Source organism: Lycium barbarum, chromosome 11, assembly GCF_019175385.1.
Source record: "Lycium barbarum isolate Lr01 chromosome 11, ASM1917538v2, whole genome shotgun sequence".
In the NCBI taxonomy this organism is placed as follows: Eukaryota; Viridiplantae; Streptophyta; class Magnoliopsida; order Solanales; family Solanaceae; genus Lycium; species Lycium barbarum.
The window spans coordinates 35,002,395-35,020,963 of record NC_083347.1 but is presented as its reverse complement, the minus strand read 5'-3'; the positions used below and the strand labels follow the sequence as shown (position 1 = coordinate 35,020,963).

Here is an 18,569-nt window from a genome sequence, read left to right as displayed (position 1 = left end):
TTGAGTTGCTAGGTCAAACAAATGCAAACATGTTTATATAGGGGCCGAGTGAGGAGCATGTGAGAAGTATGTGACATAGATAGAGACATTGCAATGATCCGTCTGTCCTGCTGTGGCTCTGTAAGTTGGAACAGTACCACAGCTTTACAGCTGTCACAGTCGTACAGTGCCCAGGGGACCTGATCAAAGACCTTGTCCCTAATACATATGTCAATCATCAAAACTCATAACTCATCAGGTGGCAATTGATTTCTCCGGCCTGAGTGGGGTCCCACCCGGTTCGGCCATAAGGATTACGTTTCTTAAATTGAAGGAGAATTTTGAGGAAAATGAGAAATCCCGAGTTTTGAATGCAGTTGTGGAATCGAAGAGAAAATTTTCTGGATTGAGCAGTTGATTGTTGGGGAGAACTTCTCTCTGGGGAGGGCTAAAGGGTTTTCAATTGCTCCGATCGCGATTTTTAAAGGATTGAATGAATTAGATGCTTTGGAGTCGCAAACAGAACTTGCGAATGAGGAGAAAGAGAAGGTTAGGGATTATTTGGATGGTTTTTTTGTGGTGGATTATGTTGTTCCTCCTACACAAACAGCTAGTGTGTGATGGATTATGTTGTTCCTCCAACTCAAACAACTAGTGTGTGAAACACGTCCATTTTTTTTTCGTGGCTTATGATCCGCAGTTGAGGTTATTATTGCCTCTTTCTAAAGTTAATTTCCTCTTTCTAAAGTTAATTTCCCTATGTACTGATGATTTCTCTTTAAAAATGGCTAATAAATTCAGTCATCCTTCATAATTGGGATGCACTGTTTTTGCATCTTTAGAAATGTGTCCTTTCTATGGCATCTTTATAGTAGAAATTTCCATGCTTGTCATCCAATCTAGTGTGAACTTTCTCGTTATCTTCGGTAGCCATACGTGAAGATGACTGCTGTATATACTGCAATAGTGGGTAAAAAACGTTCGTCATTTTCCAGGAAGACATAAGCCAGATTTGTGTGGTTCTAACAAAAATTGGTCAATAACTTGGGCTATATGGCTCAGAAGGAGGTCAAAAATTAGTTCTAATTAGATCCTGTTTGGTGAAACTACCAAATTCTACTTTTTTTTGAAAAACACTTCTCATCCTATGAAGCTCTAGAAAGTGTTTTGGATAGTAGCTGTTCGTGTCTAGCCATAGCATTTGAGAAGCATTTTGCTAGTATTATTGAAGTATTGTGTCTTACCTATCAAAAGAAAATTGAAGCATATCATTTTTTACCCCACCCTAACTGTCACGCATGTAAGGAAGAACAAGAAAGAAAAGAGAGATAATATTGCCTTACCTTCGGGGAATCACGAGTAAGTATGTGTCAAATGTTCTTACTATATTTTGGTGATAGACTTGGTATTAATTTATGAAAAATAGATGGTTAGTAAAAGTTGAGACTTATATGGGTGCTTCTTGTGTTATGTTATTTAGTTGAGATAGGAAAAGTTGGTTAACTTTAGAAATAGAGAAGCGATGGAATTTCTATCTGATACAGGTTAGGATGGTCGATGAGAGTTGAGGACTGTCAAACTTAGGTTTGGCGCCGTGGGTTTGAGCTGCTGCTTCAACATGAAATAGCATCCTATAACTGGTAACGGAAGTCTAGATTGCATAATCCTTACTGCATGATATTTATGAGTTTGTGATGTGACAGGAATTGTTGGACCATGAGGAAAGATTATCCATCAAGACCAGCCAAACCGAAACCCGAATGTGTCGTCGTGTCATTGCTGGAGGTTATACCAATCCTCTCATCCTTTTCCGGAATGTCTCGCTCCAATAAATACCATTACTCGTGCTAAGGCTGTTTCTTCTGCAATGTTGTGAAGGCTGAAAATTGAATGTATCACCTATTGAAGATTTGACACTTCTACTTTGAGAAATAGAGTTTCCCGGATTGGAAGGCGGAAAGAGGTTTACGGGCCAAGTACCATGCTAAATGAGAGTTCTATTCTTATCTTTGAATGAAAGATTTCTTTCTGCAATAGCAGGCACTGCTGATTTGACATCTCTAAGTCCATTAGAATGTCTTTTTCTACATTATTATCATTACTTGGGGTCTGCATCTATATAACAAGACCATCTTAGTCATAGTCATTCAAGGTCGAAATGAGTAATCACCCCACTGCTGTTTTAATTTACAAAGAAAGGTAACATTTGAGCATAAAGAAAACTAAACTGTATTCAGGCAGTATTTTGACCACTTAGGTAAGAAGTTCCAGCTCTCCTCATTATTGTTTATTCAAATTAATTGTCAGTATCTTATGTCTTATATTCATGAAACACTGTTCAGTGACTTAAGAATTGGTTAAAAACTGTTTTTCTTGTATATAACATATTCCAAGTGAGAAGTTCCATTTTACTTCGATCTTTCTGGTTTTAATTTAGGCTCTTTAAAATTTATTTCTGGTCCATAATACCATTTTCAATAGACTTTTTTTACCCCTCTCGTCTTCTGCCCAAACCCCACCCTCTACACTTCCCACTCGCTGATCTTGTGCTTCTTCATAGGGACTCTTAATCTTTGGGAATAATTTGAGTGCTGCGAGTCCTACACTTACAATTACCGGTCTAATGTTCTTCCACATATTGTCTCCTTCGATTGGGATAATTGGAGTGCAACATCCAGAATTTGAAGTTTATGATTCCTATAGCGACTTCAAGTTAATACTATAACAATAATTGGATTCACGGTCAAATATTTATAGATAGTTAGTAGATTTCTTAATGTATATACATAATTTGAGCAAAAGCTACTATGTTCATCTCATCCTACTCAGAATTCATTGCTTTGAGTTTGAGGTCACCTCGATTTTCTTGTCATAGAAATTCTGGAAAATCTATCTTCGGGCATCATAGCTTCAACAAGAAGGTGTTCTAAAGGATATCCTGAACATTCCTTCATCGAAACAAATTTTGATATATTCTTAAACATTACTATGTATCAACAAGATAACTTGAGATATTGTCAGTGTTGTGGCACTAATGTCGCATGAAACTCCATTCTTACATTAAATTGTTCCAGCCTTTGTTCACAGCTGGGTATGCACAACAGCCCCAACGTTGATCAAGCACATCTCGGAAACTATATCAGAAAGGTCCAAAGAAGCCATTAATGAAAAATATCTTCAGGCGGAAAAGAAAAGATGTTTATGGTGGACTTTGTAGGCAAAAAAAAAAAAAAACCAAGCCCTTAATTGTCTCTAGTTGACTTTCATTTTCTCCTTATGTGGATATTAGGAAGAAAGAGAAGCGGGCAGTGAATGAGTAGGAGGAGAAGAAGAAAAGCGGGCGTGCCCTTTTAACTGCTGATTAAACTTTAAATAATTTGTAAACCCTGGTTAAAACTTAAACCACGACTTAAAAAATGGCTACTGGTGCGCTTCGCCAGTTCTTTCCTTGGCAACTCGAATCCACTTTGTCAATCTAAGAGTCTTGTACGCACCTTATCATGCTTTTCCAGTACATTCCTCTTCTTGCCGAGCTCCCTTTCTCCTCGGTCCACAGAGACAATGTAGGACTGGTGTCATAGTTCATCACGGAAGAAAGGACTCACTAAGTCGGTATCACTAACTAATACTAATCTAATTTCCATGTTCTCTTAATGCTTATCTTTGACCTTCTCCTAGCCCCACCAAGAAGAAACAAATCCAAAAGGGTTGAAAGAATAAAAAAAGAAAAAGAAAATTAAAGGACAACATTGGGAAAATGGAAGGTGATGTTCGGCTTAAGATACATATATTTATTCATTATTTGCCTTACATTTTAGTTCTTTAGTTTTAATTGTCTTTTGAGTATAAATTATATCTCTTTGTACTTAATATTATATTTTTATTATGTAGGAATAAAACGGGGTGTGAATTGGCTGACCTTTCACATGATGAAAGGTTCGGGATTTTACGTAGACACATGCGTGAATTTTACATGATCTTTTATTCATTCCTTTGATGTTTTCCAGCAGGAGTTTAGTGAAGTCACTCATAAACTCATTGCATTTGTTAATTTTTCTCTACATTTTAGTCTCAAAGCATCTAGTACCGGAAGAAAGGGAGGATGGGTGCACCTCCAATTTGCTACAAAAAGGAGAAGAGGAAAAGAAGGTGAAGTGCATTATACTTTAAAACTCTTTGAGGCTTGTTTCCTATGCATTGGAGAATCAGGGCAGCTTTGCATTCGCTCATGTTGGAAGAATCTTAACCTGTTACATCCTTCACTAATTTGAATTGGAAAATGATATCAAAGAACCAAACTCATTTCTACTCGGCTTATAGAGATTATTCCACATGAAACATCTCCTTTGTTGCTGCTTTAAAGTCATAAAACACTAGGATTTTTACATTGTGCAGGAACTACATAATAGTCAATAGGAAGCATTGACATTGTATAAGGGTAGAACCGAGGACACGGATATCTTCGGTTCCCTGATATGAACACTACGGAAATCATGCTCGGTCAAGATGAGATCGACCTAATCAGTGTTCGGGCTCCAAGCTCGAGTTAGAACGAGACATTGGCTATGGAGAGGCGGTTAATCCCCATGATGAGAAGGCCGAAGTATTCGCCATCAACCGGATATTTCGGCACCAATCATGCCAAACAGTTGTCACCAGATTTTGTTCCTTACTTAGAATTGTATTAGGGTTAGGACTCCTCTACTATATAAAAAGGAGCCCTCCCTTTTTACCTGACACGTTTATTTTTGACAGAGTAGAACCACATTCTTTGTATCAAGCAAGCAATAAAGATCATCCCACTTCTGTTCATCTTCTCAATCCTCATTTTACTTTGCAAAGTTAGTCATTAGATTCTCGAGCACCGACCCAGATCTCCAGCGCCCGAAGTCAATCGGTGTCCATCATAGCTGATATGTCTCTTTGCTTTATTTTATCATCTGCTATAAATTCTATCATTGCATTAAACTAAACCACGTATCCTTGGTTCCTCGTATAAATTCAATTATTATCCAGTTTTAGGGTAAAAAATTTGCGAGGAAGGAAAATCCAACTAGCAATTACAGGCTCCGATCCCGATGCCCTCGGAAGATCGGAATCGGAACATACTAGAGGAGATGGTCGAATTGGGGGTCCCGAGATCTTTTGTGGTACCCGATAATTCGGACACCACCAAATCTACGATAGAGGAACTCGAGAAAGTCACACTGTTTATTCACCTACTCGATCGGAAGGTATATCTGGGCACGGGGTTGATCCCCAAGCTCAGGAAAAAGTTTATCGAGTTCCTTAAACCTAACTCTGATTGTTTTGCCTAGTCCCATTTTGACATGACAGGTATCCCGCTAGAAATAGCTACACACAAGTTGAGCCTCGATCCAAGCTTCCCACCGTTCAAACAGAAAAGGAGACCGCAGCCCGAGGTAAAACATACATTCATCAAAGACGAGGTATCTAAACTCCTTAAAATAGGATCCATTCGGGAGGTAAAATACCCGGACTGGTTAGCTAACGTTGTAGTAGTGCCTAAAAAGGGGAATAAATTCAAAATGTGCGTAGATTACAAGGATTTAAATAAGGCATGCCCAAAGGATTCATTTCCTTTGCCTAGCATCGACCGCATGATCGACGCTACGGCCGGTCACGAAACGCTGAGTTTCCTCGACGCCTATTCCGGGTACAACCAAATACAGATGGACCTGGGGGACCAGGAGAAAACTTCTTTCGTGACCAGATTCGGCACATATTGTTACAATGTGATGCCTTTTGTCCTAAAGAATGCCGATGCCACCTACCAGCGGCTGGTGAACCGCATGTTCGAACAACAAATAGGAAAATCAATGGAAGTTTACATAGATGACATGCTTGTTAAGTCCCTGCGAGCAGAGGAGCATTTAAAGCATTTACAGGAAACCTTCGACATACTGAGAAAATACAACATAAAGCTGAACTTCGAGAAATGTGCGTTCAGAGTTGGCTCGGGTAAATTTCTCGTTTTCATGGTATCGAATCGACGTATCGAAATCAATCCTGACAAGATAAAGGCAAGCAAGGACATCACCGTGATAGACAATATCAAGGGAGTGCAAAGGTTGACAGGACGGATAGCGGCCTTGAGCAGATTCATCTCCAGATCCTCGGATAAAAGTCACCGATTCGTCTCGTTGTTAAAAAAGAAGAACGATTTCTCCTGGACCCCGGAATGTCAGAAGGCCTTAACAGAGCTCAAAAGTTACTTATCAAGCCCGCCTTTGCTGCACATGCTGAAAACAAATGAACAATTGTACCTGTACTTGGCAGTATCCGACATAGAGGTGAGTGGTGTCCTGGTTCGAGAGGAAGAAGGTACACAATACCCTGTTTATTATGTGAGCAGAACTTTAGCAGATACGGAAACTCGATACCCACACTTAGAAAAACTGGCATTAGCTTTATTGAGTGCATCTAGAAAACTGAAACCTTCTTTTCAATGTCATCCTATATGTGCTGTAACATCATATCCATTAAGGAATATCATGCATAAGGCTGAACTCTCAGGCCGGCTTGCTAAATGGGCCGTCGAAATTAGTGGATACGATATTAAATATAAACTGCGAACTGCTATCAAGTCCTAAATACTAGCTGATTTCGTGGTCGCCTTTGCACCGGCCATGATCCGTAGGTCAATAAATAATTGCTCCTAGCCTCGGGGACCAGTACGGGAGTCTGGACCTTATGTACAGGCGGTGCTTCCGACATAAAGGGGTCCGGACTGGGAATCGTACTTAAACCCCCTTCCGGTAACATGATAAGGCAATCTATTAGATCCATTGATTTGACTAATAATGAAGCCGAGTATGAGTCTATGATTGCAGGTTTGGAGTTAGGGAAAAGCCTGGGAGCCGAAGCCATCGAGGTAAAATGTGATTCCCACCTGGTGGTCAACCAGGTAAACGGCACGTTTGAAGTCAAGGATGACCGAATGCGTAGGTATTTGGAAAAATTACAAGTGGTCCTTCGCCGATTCAAGGAATGGACATTAGATCACATACCTCGGGATTAAAATAATGAGGTCGACATACTGACAAACCTGGGATCATCGATAGAGTCAAAGGAATTCAATTCTGGAACCGTGGTGCAGTTGATGAGTTTGGTCATTGGGACCGGCCAGGCAGAGATAAATTCAACCGGCCTCACTTGGGATTGGAGAAACAAATATATAGATTATCTTGAAATGGAAAAACTGCCTTTCGATCCCAAAGAGTCGAGGGTCCTTCAAACCAAAGCTGCCAGATTATGTCTCGTCAATGGACAATTGTACCGGCGATCGTTTTATGGTCCCTTGGCTAGATGTTTGGGGCCGGGCGAGACCGATTACATCATGAGGGAAGTCCACGAAGGAACTTGTGGAAATCACTTAGGAGCTGATTCGTTTATACGCAAGCTGATCCGAGCAGGTTACTACTGGAATGAAATGGAAAAGGATACGAGAGCATTCGTAGAAAAGTGCAACAAATGCCAAAAGCACGCCCCGTCAATCCATTGACTGGGGGAGGAACGCCACCCGGTACTTTCCCCATGGCCATTCATGAAATGGGGAATGGACATAGTAGGGCCCCTGCCATGGGCCCCGGGTAAGGCGCATTGTATTTTACTTATGACTGATTATATTTCTAAATGGGTTGAAGCACAGGCTTTTGAGAAAGTCTGGGAGAAAGAAGTCATAGACTTTATATACGATCATATAATTTGTCAATTCGGGATACCCGCGGAAATTGCATGCGATAATGGAAAACAGTTCGTTAGCCGCAAAGTGAGGAAATTCCTCGAGGAATACAAGATCAAGAAGATTCTATCTACACCTTACCATCCAGTGCCAACGGTCAAGCCGAGTCAACAAATAAGATCATATTGTAAAACTTAAAAAAGAGGTTGATCGGTTCTAAACATAGGTGGAAGGAGATTCTACCCGAGGTCTTGTGGGCCTACGGCACGACGGAAAGGTCGAGTACCGGGGAGACCCCTTTTTCCCTTGTTTATGGAACCGAGGCATTAATTCCTATTGAAGTGGGTGAACCGAGCTTAAGATTTCGTCATGCAACAGAAGGTTCAAATCAAGAGGCAATGGCAACTAGTTTGAACCTAGTAGACGAGAAGAGGGAGACCGCCTACGTCCGAATTGAGGCCTAAAAACAAAGAATGCAGAGGTATTACAACTGAAGGGCCAACTTCAGGCACTTCCAAGTTTGGGAATTGGTCCTAAGGAAGATAACTCTCCATACCAAAGACCCCAACAATGGGAAATTAGGCCCAAATTGGGAAGGGCCATACAGGGTCACCGACATCACCGGGAAAGGCTCCTATCAGCTAGAGAATGAAAACGGAAAACAACTTCCGAACAACTAGAATGTGGCACGCTTAAAACGGTATTATTGTTAAAGGTACAAGCAAAACGTTTTTCGTTTATATCTTTTTGAACTAACCATGCAGGCATAGCGAGCGAAGCAGCACGAGGGGAGTCAAGAAAAGTAGATCTAGATCGGAAAGCATGTGCTGCACTCTTTTTCCCTTCGATCGGTTTTGTCCCAAAGAGGGTTTTCCTACAAGGTTTTTAATGAGACAGCGCCGTACAACGTGCTACCAATTCATAAAAACCGGTCAAGAGCCGGGGATTGGAGACATGCTACTTCGGATCAATAGTACCTGAGCTTTCATACTTCAAACCCAAGTACTTGGGGACTGTCACACCCTCGGCTAGCTGGTAACCATGTAAATCAAGCTTGAACGATAGGATTGAATGTAAGGGCCAAACGGTCGATTAAACCGTGCCCATCTAGTTCGTTCTTGCCACGACTGAGAATGTAATTTTGTCTCCAACTTTGTCAATAAAGCGAGGAACATACCTCGAAACATCATTTCAATGTTGCATCAATATTCGCACTATATCGAACACTCACTTACAAGAAACAAATAAAATGGACTATGGTCTAACATCTCCGAAAATGATTCGGTTGACATATTCGGCCAGCTCTGAATAAAATGATGACCGGGGACACTCAGGGTCCCAGCCCAGAAAAACTGAGAAAGTTTAGCTTTTGACAAAATCATGACATACGATAAAAAATAATAAGAAACAATGAATACATCGGATAAAATCTCCCTTCTATTCATAAATACAAGTCAAAGACTTTACAAAAACTTGGATAAATGGCCCCGAAGAAAATTTACAAAGAAGAAAATTAGAACAAAGGGAAGGCCAAAACAATAACATTGGGCTCGTAAACTCAATCTTCGCCCGAGCCTTCGGCATCACCATCATCTGAGTCGAGATCATTGTCTGAATTATCGAGATCAAAAGCGTCCTTCGCCTTAGCCTCGAGCACCCTAGCTTCCTCGATCAGTTCCGATAAGTCCAGCCCAGCAGATTGAATCTCTTCCAAAGTCTCCCTTCGGGATAGACACCGCATGTACTAGGCTCGAAGTCCGCTAACCCTCTCGGCAGCAGATACACCAGCTTTATTCTGATCCAACATACTATCGTAGCGCGAGATCTGGCCCATGGCCTCGTTATGTTTGGCCCTTAGATTACCAATATCTTGTTTAAGGCTATCCTGTTAGGATTCAGCCAAAACAAGTGTCGAACGAAGCACATCGACTTGCCCCGTCATCACACAGAGCTTCTCCTCGAGGGAACCTCGCTCGGTGGCAGCGCTGGCCATCCTTTCTTTATGGACCTCAAGTTTGGGCTTCATCCAGTCGAGCTCTGCCCGAAGTCGGTCGATCTGTGAGCCTGAGAAGAGGTAGTTTTAGCGTAAGCTACTAGCAACTTAATACGAACTTCAATATCCCTTCCCTTCTCTGCCAATTGGTCATGCTCCCATTTGGGGTTTAGAGGGATGTTCGGGACCGGAGGCCTCATGGCCGGCTTCGTCGGCCGAGGCATCTTCTTCATCATGCCCCGAATTCGGGTAGCCTTCGCAAGACCTGTATGTTCCTAAGCAGTAGTTCGTCATACATTTATTTTTGTCAGAGGGAGAAATTTGTGAAAAACTCTTTTACACGAAAAATGTTATTCTAAACTAGTGCCAAATTGTCATCAGTCAAAGTACCTTCGAGGGGGGAAAGCAAAGGAAGTAACAGCGCTGGAAAGACACTACAAAAAATTATTTAAAATGTAAAATATAATAAAATCATTACACGAGGAAGAGGAGAAGGAGAAGAAGAGCATGGCATGTTTTGCCTCAGCCCTCATATGAGTACTTTAGAGGGAAGGGACAAAGAGAGGTTTTGAAGAGAAGGAACATGAGATTAATGTTCCCTAATTTATATCGGGTGTCCAACCAAAGAGGACTGACGGTGACAGTCCAACAAATTTGTAGGTCTCATGAGGGCGATTTTCATTGGGACTTATGATTCAGAAGAAACCTGCAAGACTAGGAGATGGAAGAGTTTCAAAATTTGATTGAGTTTTCGTATGGGCTAGTCATACCAGCAAGAGAGTGGAGATGGGATTTTCAGGGCGAGCTCTTTTTATAAGAAGCTACTTGTGAGAGAGGAATGTACTTTCACCCATGACGTGATCTGGATTCCTAAAGCACTGAGGAAGGTGTACGGATTTCGGACAAAATCAATAACAAAAAATTTATTTGCAAATAATTGGTCCCTGAAATTTTCCATTGGACGTAGAAGTCCATCACAAGGGAAAATAAGTGTTGATTGTGTTAACTAATCAATCAGTATGCTTTTAGCAGACTTTATTTTTTTCCTTTTCCTAGCGTAAGTATAGAAATAAAATATTTCCTTTTATTGTCTTTCCTTAATCAGTTAGGTTTACAGTAGCAACAACAACAACAATATACCAGTGTAATCTCATAAGTGGGTCTAGGGAGGGTAGAGTGTACGCAGACCTTACCCCTTGATAAGCCATGCTGCCTTGTGTTTTGGTGTTTTGATGATTTGACAAACCTACTCCTCAACCAGGTGCGCTGATAGAAAGACCAGGTCTCCTGAAGTGTCGTACAGTCAACTCTACAACTGTAAAGCTGCTGTCGCTGTAGCATTACAACAGAGCAGCATATAGCAGCAGAGTTTCTTTATAGGCTGTCACCTTCACTCTTTCTCTACATATTCAAACATCATGCTAAAGTGAAGATTTGATTTTTGTAAAATCTAGAAATTGTTCACATCTAAAAGTGCAAGTCTCCACCCATCAAGGAGTGTTCAAGAACAAAGCTTCAACAAATCCATGGACCTATTCTTCTACAACTGAAGCTATGTTAAGTCTTAGGAGTGTTAAGTTCTGTTCTTTTGTTCTTAAACCTATAAGCCTACTCTTCTCTAAAGGAAGCTATTGTAGGTACTTTGAATTCTCAGTAGTTATGCATAGGTAGTTTACTTTCATTCTATTGCATGGTACCCGTAGGTAGAGTTAGTCAAGGTGTATTAGTGTGTTTGGGGGTACTTAAACAGTGTTGAACTCTCAAAGTCTGCTTGTAGGAAGTGCATATTTATAAGCGTTTGAGTGGTACACTAGGCTAGAGTTAGTCTAGGCGTATTAGTTGTCCTAGCTAGAGTTCTTTGCAGTAGGGGTACGGTAAGGGTGGAGGGATTATGTGAGTTAATTCCTAGATTGCAAGAGTTGTAATCTAAAGTTTCTCGGTGTTGTGGAGTTGAAATCCTATGTGGCTTGAGCAAGGAGTTTTCCACGGCAATATCCTGTGTTATTTACTTACTGCACTGCATCAGGGAACTGGTCAACAACCAGATCCCTCATATATTGTTTGGTGGACGCACAACTTTTTATCACCCCTACCTTGAGAGGTAGAGAGGCTGTTTCCGATAGCTCTTGGCTCAAAGAAGCAACAAATAATAACCTAAATCAAAGGACAAAGAAAGCAACAGATAATCAGTTAGGATTCACTTGTATAAATACCCCTTCTCATGGGATATAAAGACATACTGAAATACAAAGAAGCCTTTTGTTCTTTCTCAAATTCTACAGTCCAACAATAAATGAATCATGAGCATAAAAATCCAACAACCCAAAAGCATACTCCCTCCGTCCTAATTTATGCGGTACCCTTTCCTTTTTAATCTGTCCTAAAAAGAATGTCATCTTTCTATATAATTAAAAACTTAACTTTAAAATCTCCATCTTACCCTTAATGAAATGATTTATAGCCACAAATGTGTAAGGTTTGTTTTAGGCTATAAATTTCAAAAGTCTTATTTTTTTCTTAAAATTGTACCAAGTCAAACAGTGCTACGTAAATTGGGACCGAGGGTGTAATTGGAACTAGAACTCTAGTAAATGGAAATTGAGTAAGCTACTCAAATTAAATTTTCAGACGGCATATCAGAATATGCAACTAACCTGTCCTAATTGGTGGCGACTTAAGACATCCTAGTGTGCAAAGTAATGTGGAAGTACAAATTCTAGGCTACACAGGTATGCTTGTTGCCAAGATATTGCAATTGGATTAATTAAGAAATAATCACATGACGTGCATTTTAGATTGAGAAAAATGTACTAGTGCTAAAGTAAGTTGTAAGACTCAAGTGTCTACTTACAGTGAAGGCCAAAAAATGCAAAAGAGAAAATGGAAATCTCCAGCAGAGGGCATGCTTACCTGATCCACAGAAAAAAACAGTTTTTATATCTTGTTCATGCCATAGTCTACTGTGATCCCATGGCTTGTCCTGGTCAACATTACGTGCCACTTGCTGACCCATTTGTTCTATCAAATCATGCATCTCAACCATTCCTTTTGAAATATATAACACCGATTTTTGGATGAGGGCATCTATTCCAATCTCTGATCGGAAGCCAAATCTGTTTAGTATTGTTATCATATCATATCTCTTTCTTCCTCTAAAGAAGCATGCAATATCAAGGAATATATTCTTCTCTTCATGGTTCAATCCATTTAGACTTAAACTGAGCCGCTCAACAATTTTCTCATATCCAGTATCTCTCAGTCTATCTAATGCACTTCTCCACTCAATTATGCCTCTTTTGTTGAGAAAAGAACCCATGACCTTACGAGCTAAGGGTAAGCCTTTAGCATAATCTACTACAGACTCGGAGAGTTCCAAAATATATTTATCAGGAGTTCGTTTCTGAAAAGAGTGCCAACTAAAAAGTTCAAGAGCCTCATCTTTAGCCAATTCAGGAACAGAATATAACTGGTCATGACTACGTAGTAATTCTTTGTTTCTAGTTGTTGTAATGACTCTACTACCATCACCAAACCAGTCATGCTTTCCAACTAAATACTCTAATTGGTGGTCATCATCCACATCATAAAAAACAATTAGAACTTTCCAGTGGCAAAGCCTTCTTTTTATCAAGTCGGCTCCTTCATAAAAACTCGCTGTGTTCATGTTTTTTCGTTTAAGAGTCTTGAAAGAAGTGTCTTCTGCAAGTACATCAGCCCATGTTTCTTTGATTCTTCTCTAACATTAGCAAGAAAACAAGGCCCTTGAAATTGATGAGAAATCTGGTCAAAAAAAATTCTTGCAACAGTTGTCTTCCCGACGCCTTCGATCCCCCATATTCCAATAAAACAGACATCACCTGATCGAAACTTCAATAATGATTCTACTTCACCTATACGAGATTCGATTCCCACTAGATAGTTTTCAGTTGCTGAAATGGTGTGGTGCATATTTCGGAAGTTATCATTTATAATCTTGTCAATATATTCTGCTTCATTCCCTTTAGCAGTTTTGCGAACATCCAGTCCTGCTATACCAGCAGCTCTACATAGAGAATCCTTCCACCTCTGCACCCTCTCCAAATTATCTTTGAGATTTGTCTTATCTTTTTTTTCTGAGAGCACGATCTGGCTTGTTGGCTAATACCTTTTGCAGACCACACTTGAAATCTGCCTCGTGTTTGGTTACCAACTTCTCAAAACTAGCCTTGTAATCTTCCACGTGTTTTTCCAGCGCTTTAGCAAAGCTGCCGCTCTCACCTTTCATGCGTATATCTGATGGCTCGACATTATAGAAGACAGGATATGCTTTCTTTTCCTTCTTGTCAACACAGTCCATGATCATTGTGAGCTCCTCCAAGCACCAGGCGGATGAAGCATAGTCCTCAGAGAAGATAATAATGGTAGTTCTTGATTTCTCAATGGCTTTCAAGAGTTTTGTTGAAATGAACTTACCTTTTTCAAGTTTCATATCATCTTTGCATATGTTGATTCCTATGTATTCCAAACATTTATAGAGATGGGCAACAAAGTTATTGTGAGTATCATCCCCTCTAAATCTCAAAAAGGCATCATATTTCCATTTTTTAATCGATTCATTCTGGGGAGCCACGAGAAATGTAAGAGTTCTAGTGATCTGATTTGTAGAAAGAACAGTTTTCACATCTTTTTCATGCCAAAGCCTACTGCAATTCCATGGTTTGCGCTGCTCAGCATCACGTGCCACTTGCTGACCCATTTGTGCTATCGAATCATGCATCTCAATCTTTCCTTTTGAGATATACAAAAATGGTCCTTTGCGGACATTTATTCCAGTTTTTGACTTGAAGCCAAATCCATCCAGTATGGTAATCACATCTTTTTTCTCTTTTGCTCTAAAGAAGCATGCAATATGAAGAAAAATATTCTTGTAGTCATCGCACAATGTATCTAAACTTAAGCTGAATAGCCTAAATATTTTCCCATCACTGAAATCTTTGAGTCTATATAATGCACTTCTCTGCTCTACCAGCCCTTGTTTGTAGAGAAAAGAACCCAAGACCTCCAGAGCTAAGGGTAAGCCTTTAGCATAATATACTGCACAACATGAGAGCTCTTCAAAGTCTTTAACCGGAGTTCTTTTTTGAAAAGCGTGCCAACTAAAAAGTTCTAAAGCCACATGGTTAGTCAGTTCTGGGACACGACATAGCACATCATACCTAAGTAAATAAAAGTTTGTAGTTGTTGTAATGACCCTACTGCCATCACCAAACCAATCACGCTTTCTAGCTAAATTGTCACGACCCGACTAGGGGCCATGACGGGTACTCGGAGCTACCCTACCGAACACCACCTGTCATACTTACCGTCAAACTCACCCAGAATACACATTATGCCTGACACGAAACCTATCATGAGATGGTCATCAACATTTACAAAACATGTAGATATATATATATATATATATATATACATCAGCCCACGAGGCTACTAAAAGTGATATACAAAATATACACTGGTGTATCCATGAGACGTTTACTACCCACGCATATGCATCTACGAGACTCTAATGGAGTACTGAGACAATAGGACGGGACAGGACCCCGTCATACTCAAATATGTGCACAAAAGAATGTATCAGCAGATAGCACCTCCGAAGTAGTGGAGTGCTCCTATACAGCTGCTGATAGCCTCCTATGAATCTGTATCGTCTCCCTGTCTACCTGTGGGCATGAACACATCGTCCAAAAAGAAAAGACGTCAGTACGAACAATGTACTGAGTATGTAAGGTATATATGATAACACAATAAGGAAATATAGAAAACAGAAGAATAAAGTATCAATACGACTGCTTGCCTCTTGAGGTAGAATCATGCTTGCTCATTTTTTTTTTTTTAACTTTTAGAACATATCACACATAATACATACACTGTCTGAACCAATAACATCAATAGCCTGCGTCCGGGTAATCATATCATGCCGCCCACTAGTGGTGCTGTCATCATCATTCATAAGCTGCCCGCCTTAGCGGTGCTGCCCGTGCCATATAGACACGGTGTAATAAGCCGCTCGCCTTAGCGGTCTGCCCGGCCATATAGGTCCGGTGTAATCTCATTATCAAATACTTATCATAAAGCATGCATAAGAACTCAAGTAAAAGCTACTATTCTATCGGGGTGGCGTAAGGTCGAGAACCCCCAATTCCCTTATGGAGTAGTCATGATCATCATGCCTCACCTTGAAGAAACTAGCATTATAAGGTGAGCCTAACAACAATGAATAACATCAAGAAATCATATAAGGATCATTAGCTTCATAAGAATATCATATCATAAGCTGTAGGATCTCTAGACTTAGATTCATCATCGTCATTGTCATATATATAACACATCTCTTATCCGTATCTCGTGGGAAACTCTAAATAATCATAGACTCATCGTTTCCGAAATATAAGAGAGTCATGGAAAGATAAAGGAAGTCATGCCTTAGAAAAGAAAGGACTAGCCTTACATACTTTTCATCTCCTTAAATCTATCAACTAAATGGTTTCCTTCGAAGCTGGTGATTCTACATTCAAGAGAATTCGTACTAAGATTAGATAATCGATAATATACTTAAGCTTAAGCTAAAGCGACTAAAAGCTAATGAAAATTGGGCAGCATTTCCTTTGTTTATATAACTTCCTCTATATAATATAACAACTCCCAACATCAATAACAACATCCATAATATCATAATCAATAAAATTGTTAAGCTAGATATTACTCAATTATCCAATTTCCCTCTCAAAGTCATCCATGACCATATTTACCACCCAACAGTGTATTCATTCACATATAATGCTTCTCCAACATTCTTAATATCATTCATAATAAGATTATACCCATAACATGTTAAGAACTATGATTCAAATCAAGTTACCATTCAAGAATTCCACTATTCTCATATTTGTACTCCATTTTCTACTTTCTTCCATAATTCAAGTCTTTCAACCATTCAATGCTCTTAATAGCATGAAATGAACATAAAACTCACCTTTTATTGTGTAGGAATGGGTTTTGGATGGAAATGATTCAATTGGAGAAAACCCTAACTTCAATTCCAAAGAAATTTCTAGCTTCTATCAACCCTAGTTAGCATTCTTGCACTTGATTCTACTAGTTTTTGGTATTTGATCTTTGATTTCCCTTGCATTTGTGTTAATAGGAGGTATAGAGAGTTCTAGAGGTTTTAAGAAGTGTAGAGGAAATGAGAAATGAAAATAATAACCTTGGGACTTATATTTATAAAAAGAGACAAAGCTGCCCGTCACAATTTATACAGACACTTATACGGTCCATATAAGTGACCTTATAAATCTCCCAGTGATCACCCCTCACTGTGACTATTATAATGGGTCGTATAACTCACCATTTTTCCGAACTTGTTCTCGTCGTTCCGTTTGATCTTCAATCCTTATGGAACCTTCTTAGCACTTGCTTAACACTTCATTAACAATCTAAGGGGCATTATAACTCTTCCTCAAGACATTATTAAATCATCATTAGCTCGTTACTTTGCAAAACCCTTCCAAAACACGACTTATACTTTTCCTTCCTCAATGAACTTTCTTCTCTTGTCTCAAATGTCTTTGGAATCTTAATTAGAATCGTCTATTAACCCTTCTTACTTGTAGGGATATCGTATATATCTCACCCTGCGTTAGTCTATCTACTGCATAACGACATGAAATTTTTCGAGGTGTAACATAAATGTTCCAACACCTGGTCATTTTCATCCATATCAACAACAACAACTAGAACCTTCCTGAAGCAAAGCATTTGGTTTATCATTTCGCCTGCTCTGTTAAAATTTGTTACATTCACCGAGCATTTCTTCAAAATATGAGAAAGAAGCTTCTGTCGCAAATATCGTAGGCCTTCTCCCAATCCATGCTTTCTTAAGACTCTCCTAACATTTGCAAGAAAATAAGACCCTTCAAATTGACAAGAGATCTCATTAAAAAGTGCTCTGGCAATGGTTGTCTTCCCTACACCAGCCATCCCATACAGGTCTTTTCAAGTCTGAGGAGAAACCACCGAAGGAGGTAAGGGAGAGAGGAGAAAAAAGCGGTCCCTGAATCTTCAGGTGCCCCGTCGGATACCCGAAAAAGAACGAGGCTCATCATTAGGGATCCCGTTAAAGAAGAGGTTTGGGCGAGGGCCCTGGATACTGACGTCATTGATTATCTCAAGAATCATTTTGAGGATGAGGACCAGGCGTTGACCAGGTATCGACCCTGTAAAGAAAGGATCAGCCACGAGCTGAAAGGCAACACTGAAATGGCTCTACCATTAGTGGAAAGTTTAAATCAGGAGCCTGTGGGCTCGGACATTGATTCTATAAGATCGGCGCATGTGGAAGCCTTTGGGTCGGTAGACAAGGAATTCAGAGATACCGCTAGATCGAGGGCAACATCTTTCGCATCGGGCTCGAAGGTACCTTACATTCCTCCTTTATACGGTAATGGTTCCGTTCTTTCTATTCAAGCTGTGGCTCCGGCTGAGACCATTATTTGCATATAGGATTCGCCGCCCCCACTGGTGGATATCCCTTCTGTCAGTCCCAAAGGTAAAGGCAAAATGGACGAAGGGATGACAGAATCGGAAGAGATTGATGATATATCGGCCATGGGAAAATTAGGATTCGAAGATTTTCCTTCGCCAATCGGTTCGGGTTTAATTGTGGCCCGAGACTGGAGAAGGCCTTTCCGACCCCCAGTGTCGACCCGAATCGGAAAAGGCTAGTGTCGTTTATGGTTCCAGCCGATATGAACATGCTATCAGGGTCGGTCGGGATATCTAGTTATTTATATCCTCTGGTGACCGAAGATGACGGAGGTCAATGAGACGTGTCTCTTCAACGAGGCCCAGCAT

The 18,569-nt window shown here is 40.1% G+C and overlaps 1 protein-coding gene and 1 pseudogene across 1 annotated transcript; both read right to left on the bottom strand.

Moving 5' to 3' along the window:
• Positions 1-10,930: 10,930 nt before the first annotated feature.
• LOC132619721 (disease resistance protein Roq1-like) lies at positions 10,931-13,655 on the bottom strand (annotated as a pseudogene).
• Positions 13,656-13,754: 99 nt separating this feature from the next.
• LOC132619720 (disease resistance protein RPV1-like) lies at positions 13,755-17,696 on the bottom strand. The gene is made up of 2 exons (XM_060334540.1): positions 17,402-17,696; positions 13,755-14,750 (listed from the first exon to the last, which is right to left on the bottom strand). Exons 1-2 carry the CDS (start codon positions 17,694-17,696, stop codon positions 13,777-13,779), a joined length of 1,269 nt encoding a protein of 422 aa, XP_060190523.1. The 3' UTR covers positions 13,755-13,776.
• Positions 17,697-18,569: the final 873 nt, after the last annotated feature.

Coding starts and splice junctions, on each gene's coding strand:
- LOC132619720 (XM_060334540.1), bottom strand. CDS start 17,696: ATGGCTGGTGTAGGGAAGACAACCATTGCCAGAGCACTTTTTAATGAG. Junction 14,751..17,401: donor CCAGGTGTTGGAACATTTAT/GTTACACCTCGA, acceptor CATGTTGTGCAG/TATATTATGCTAAAGGCTTA.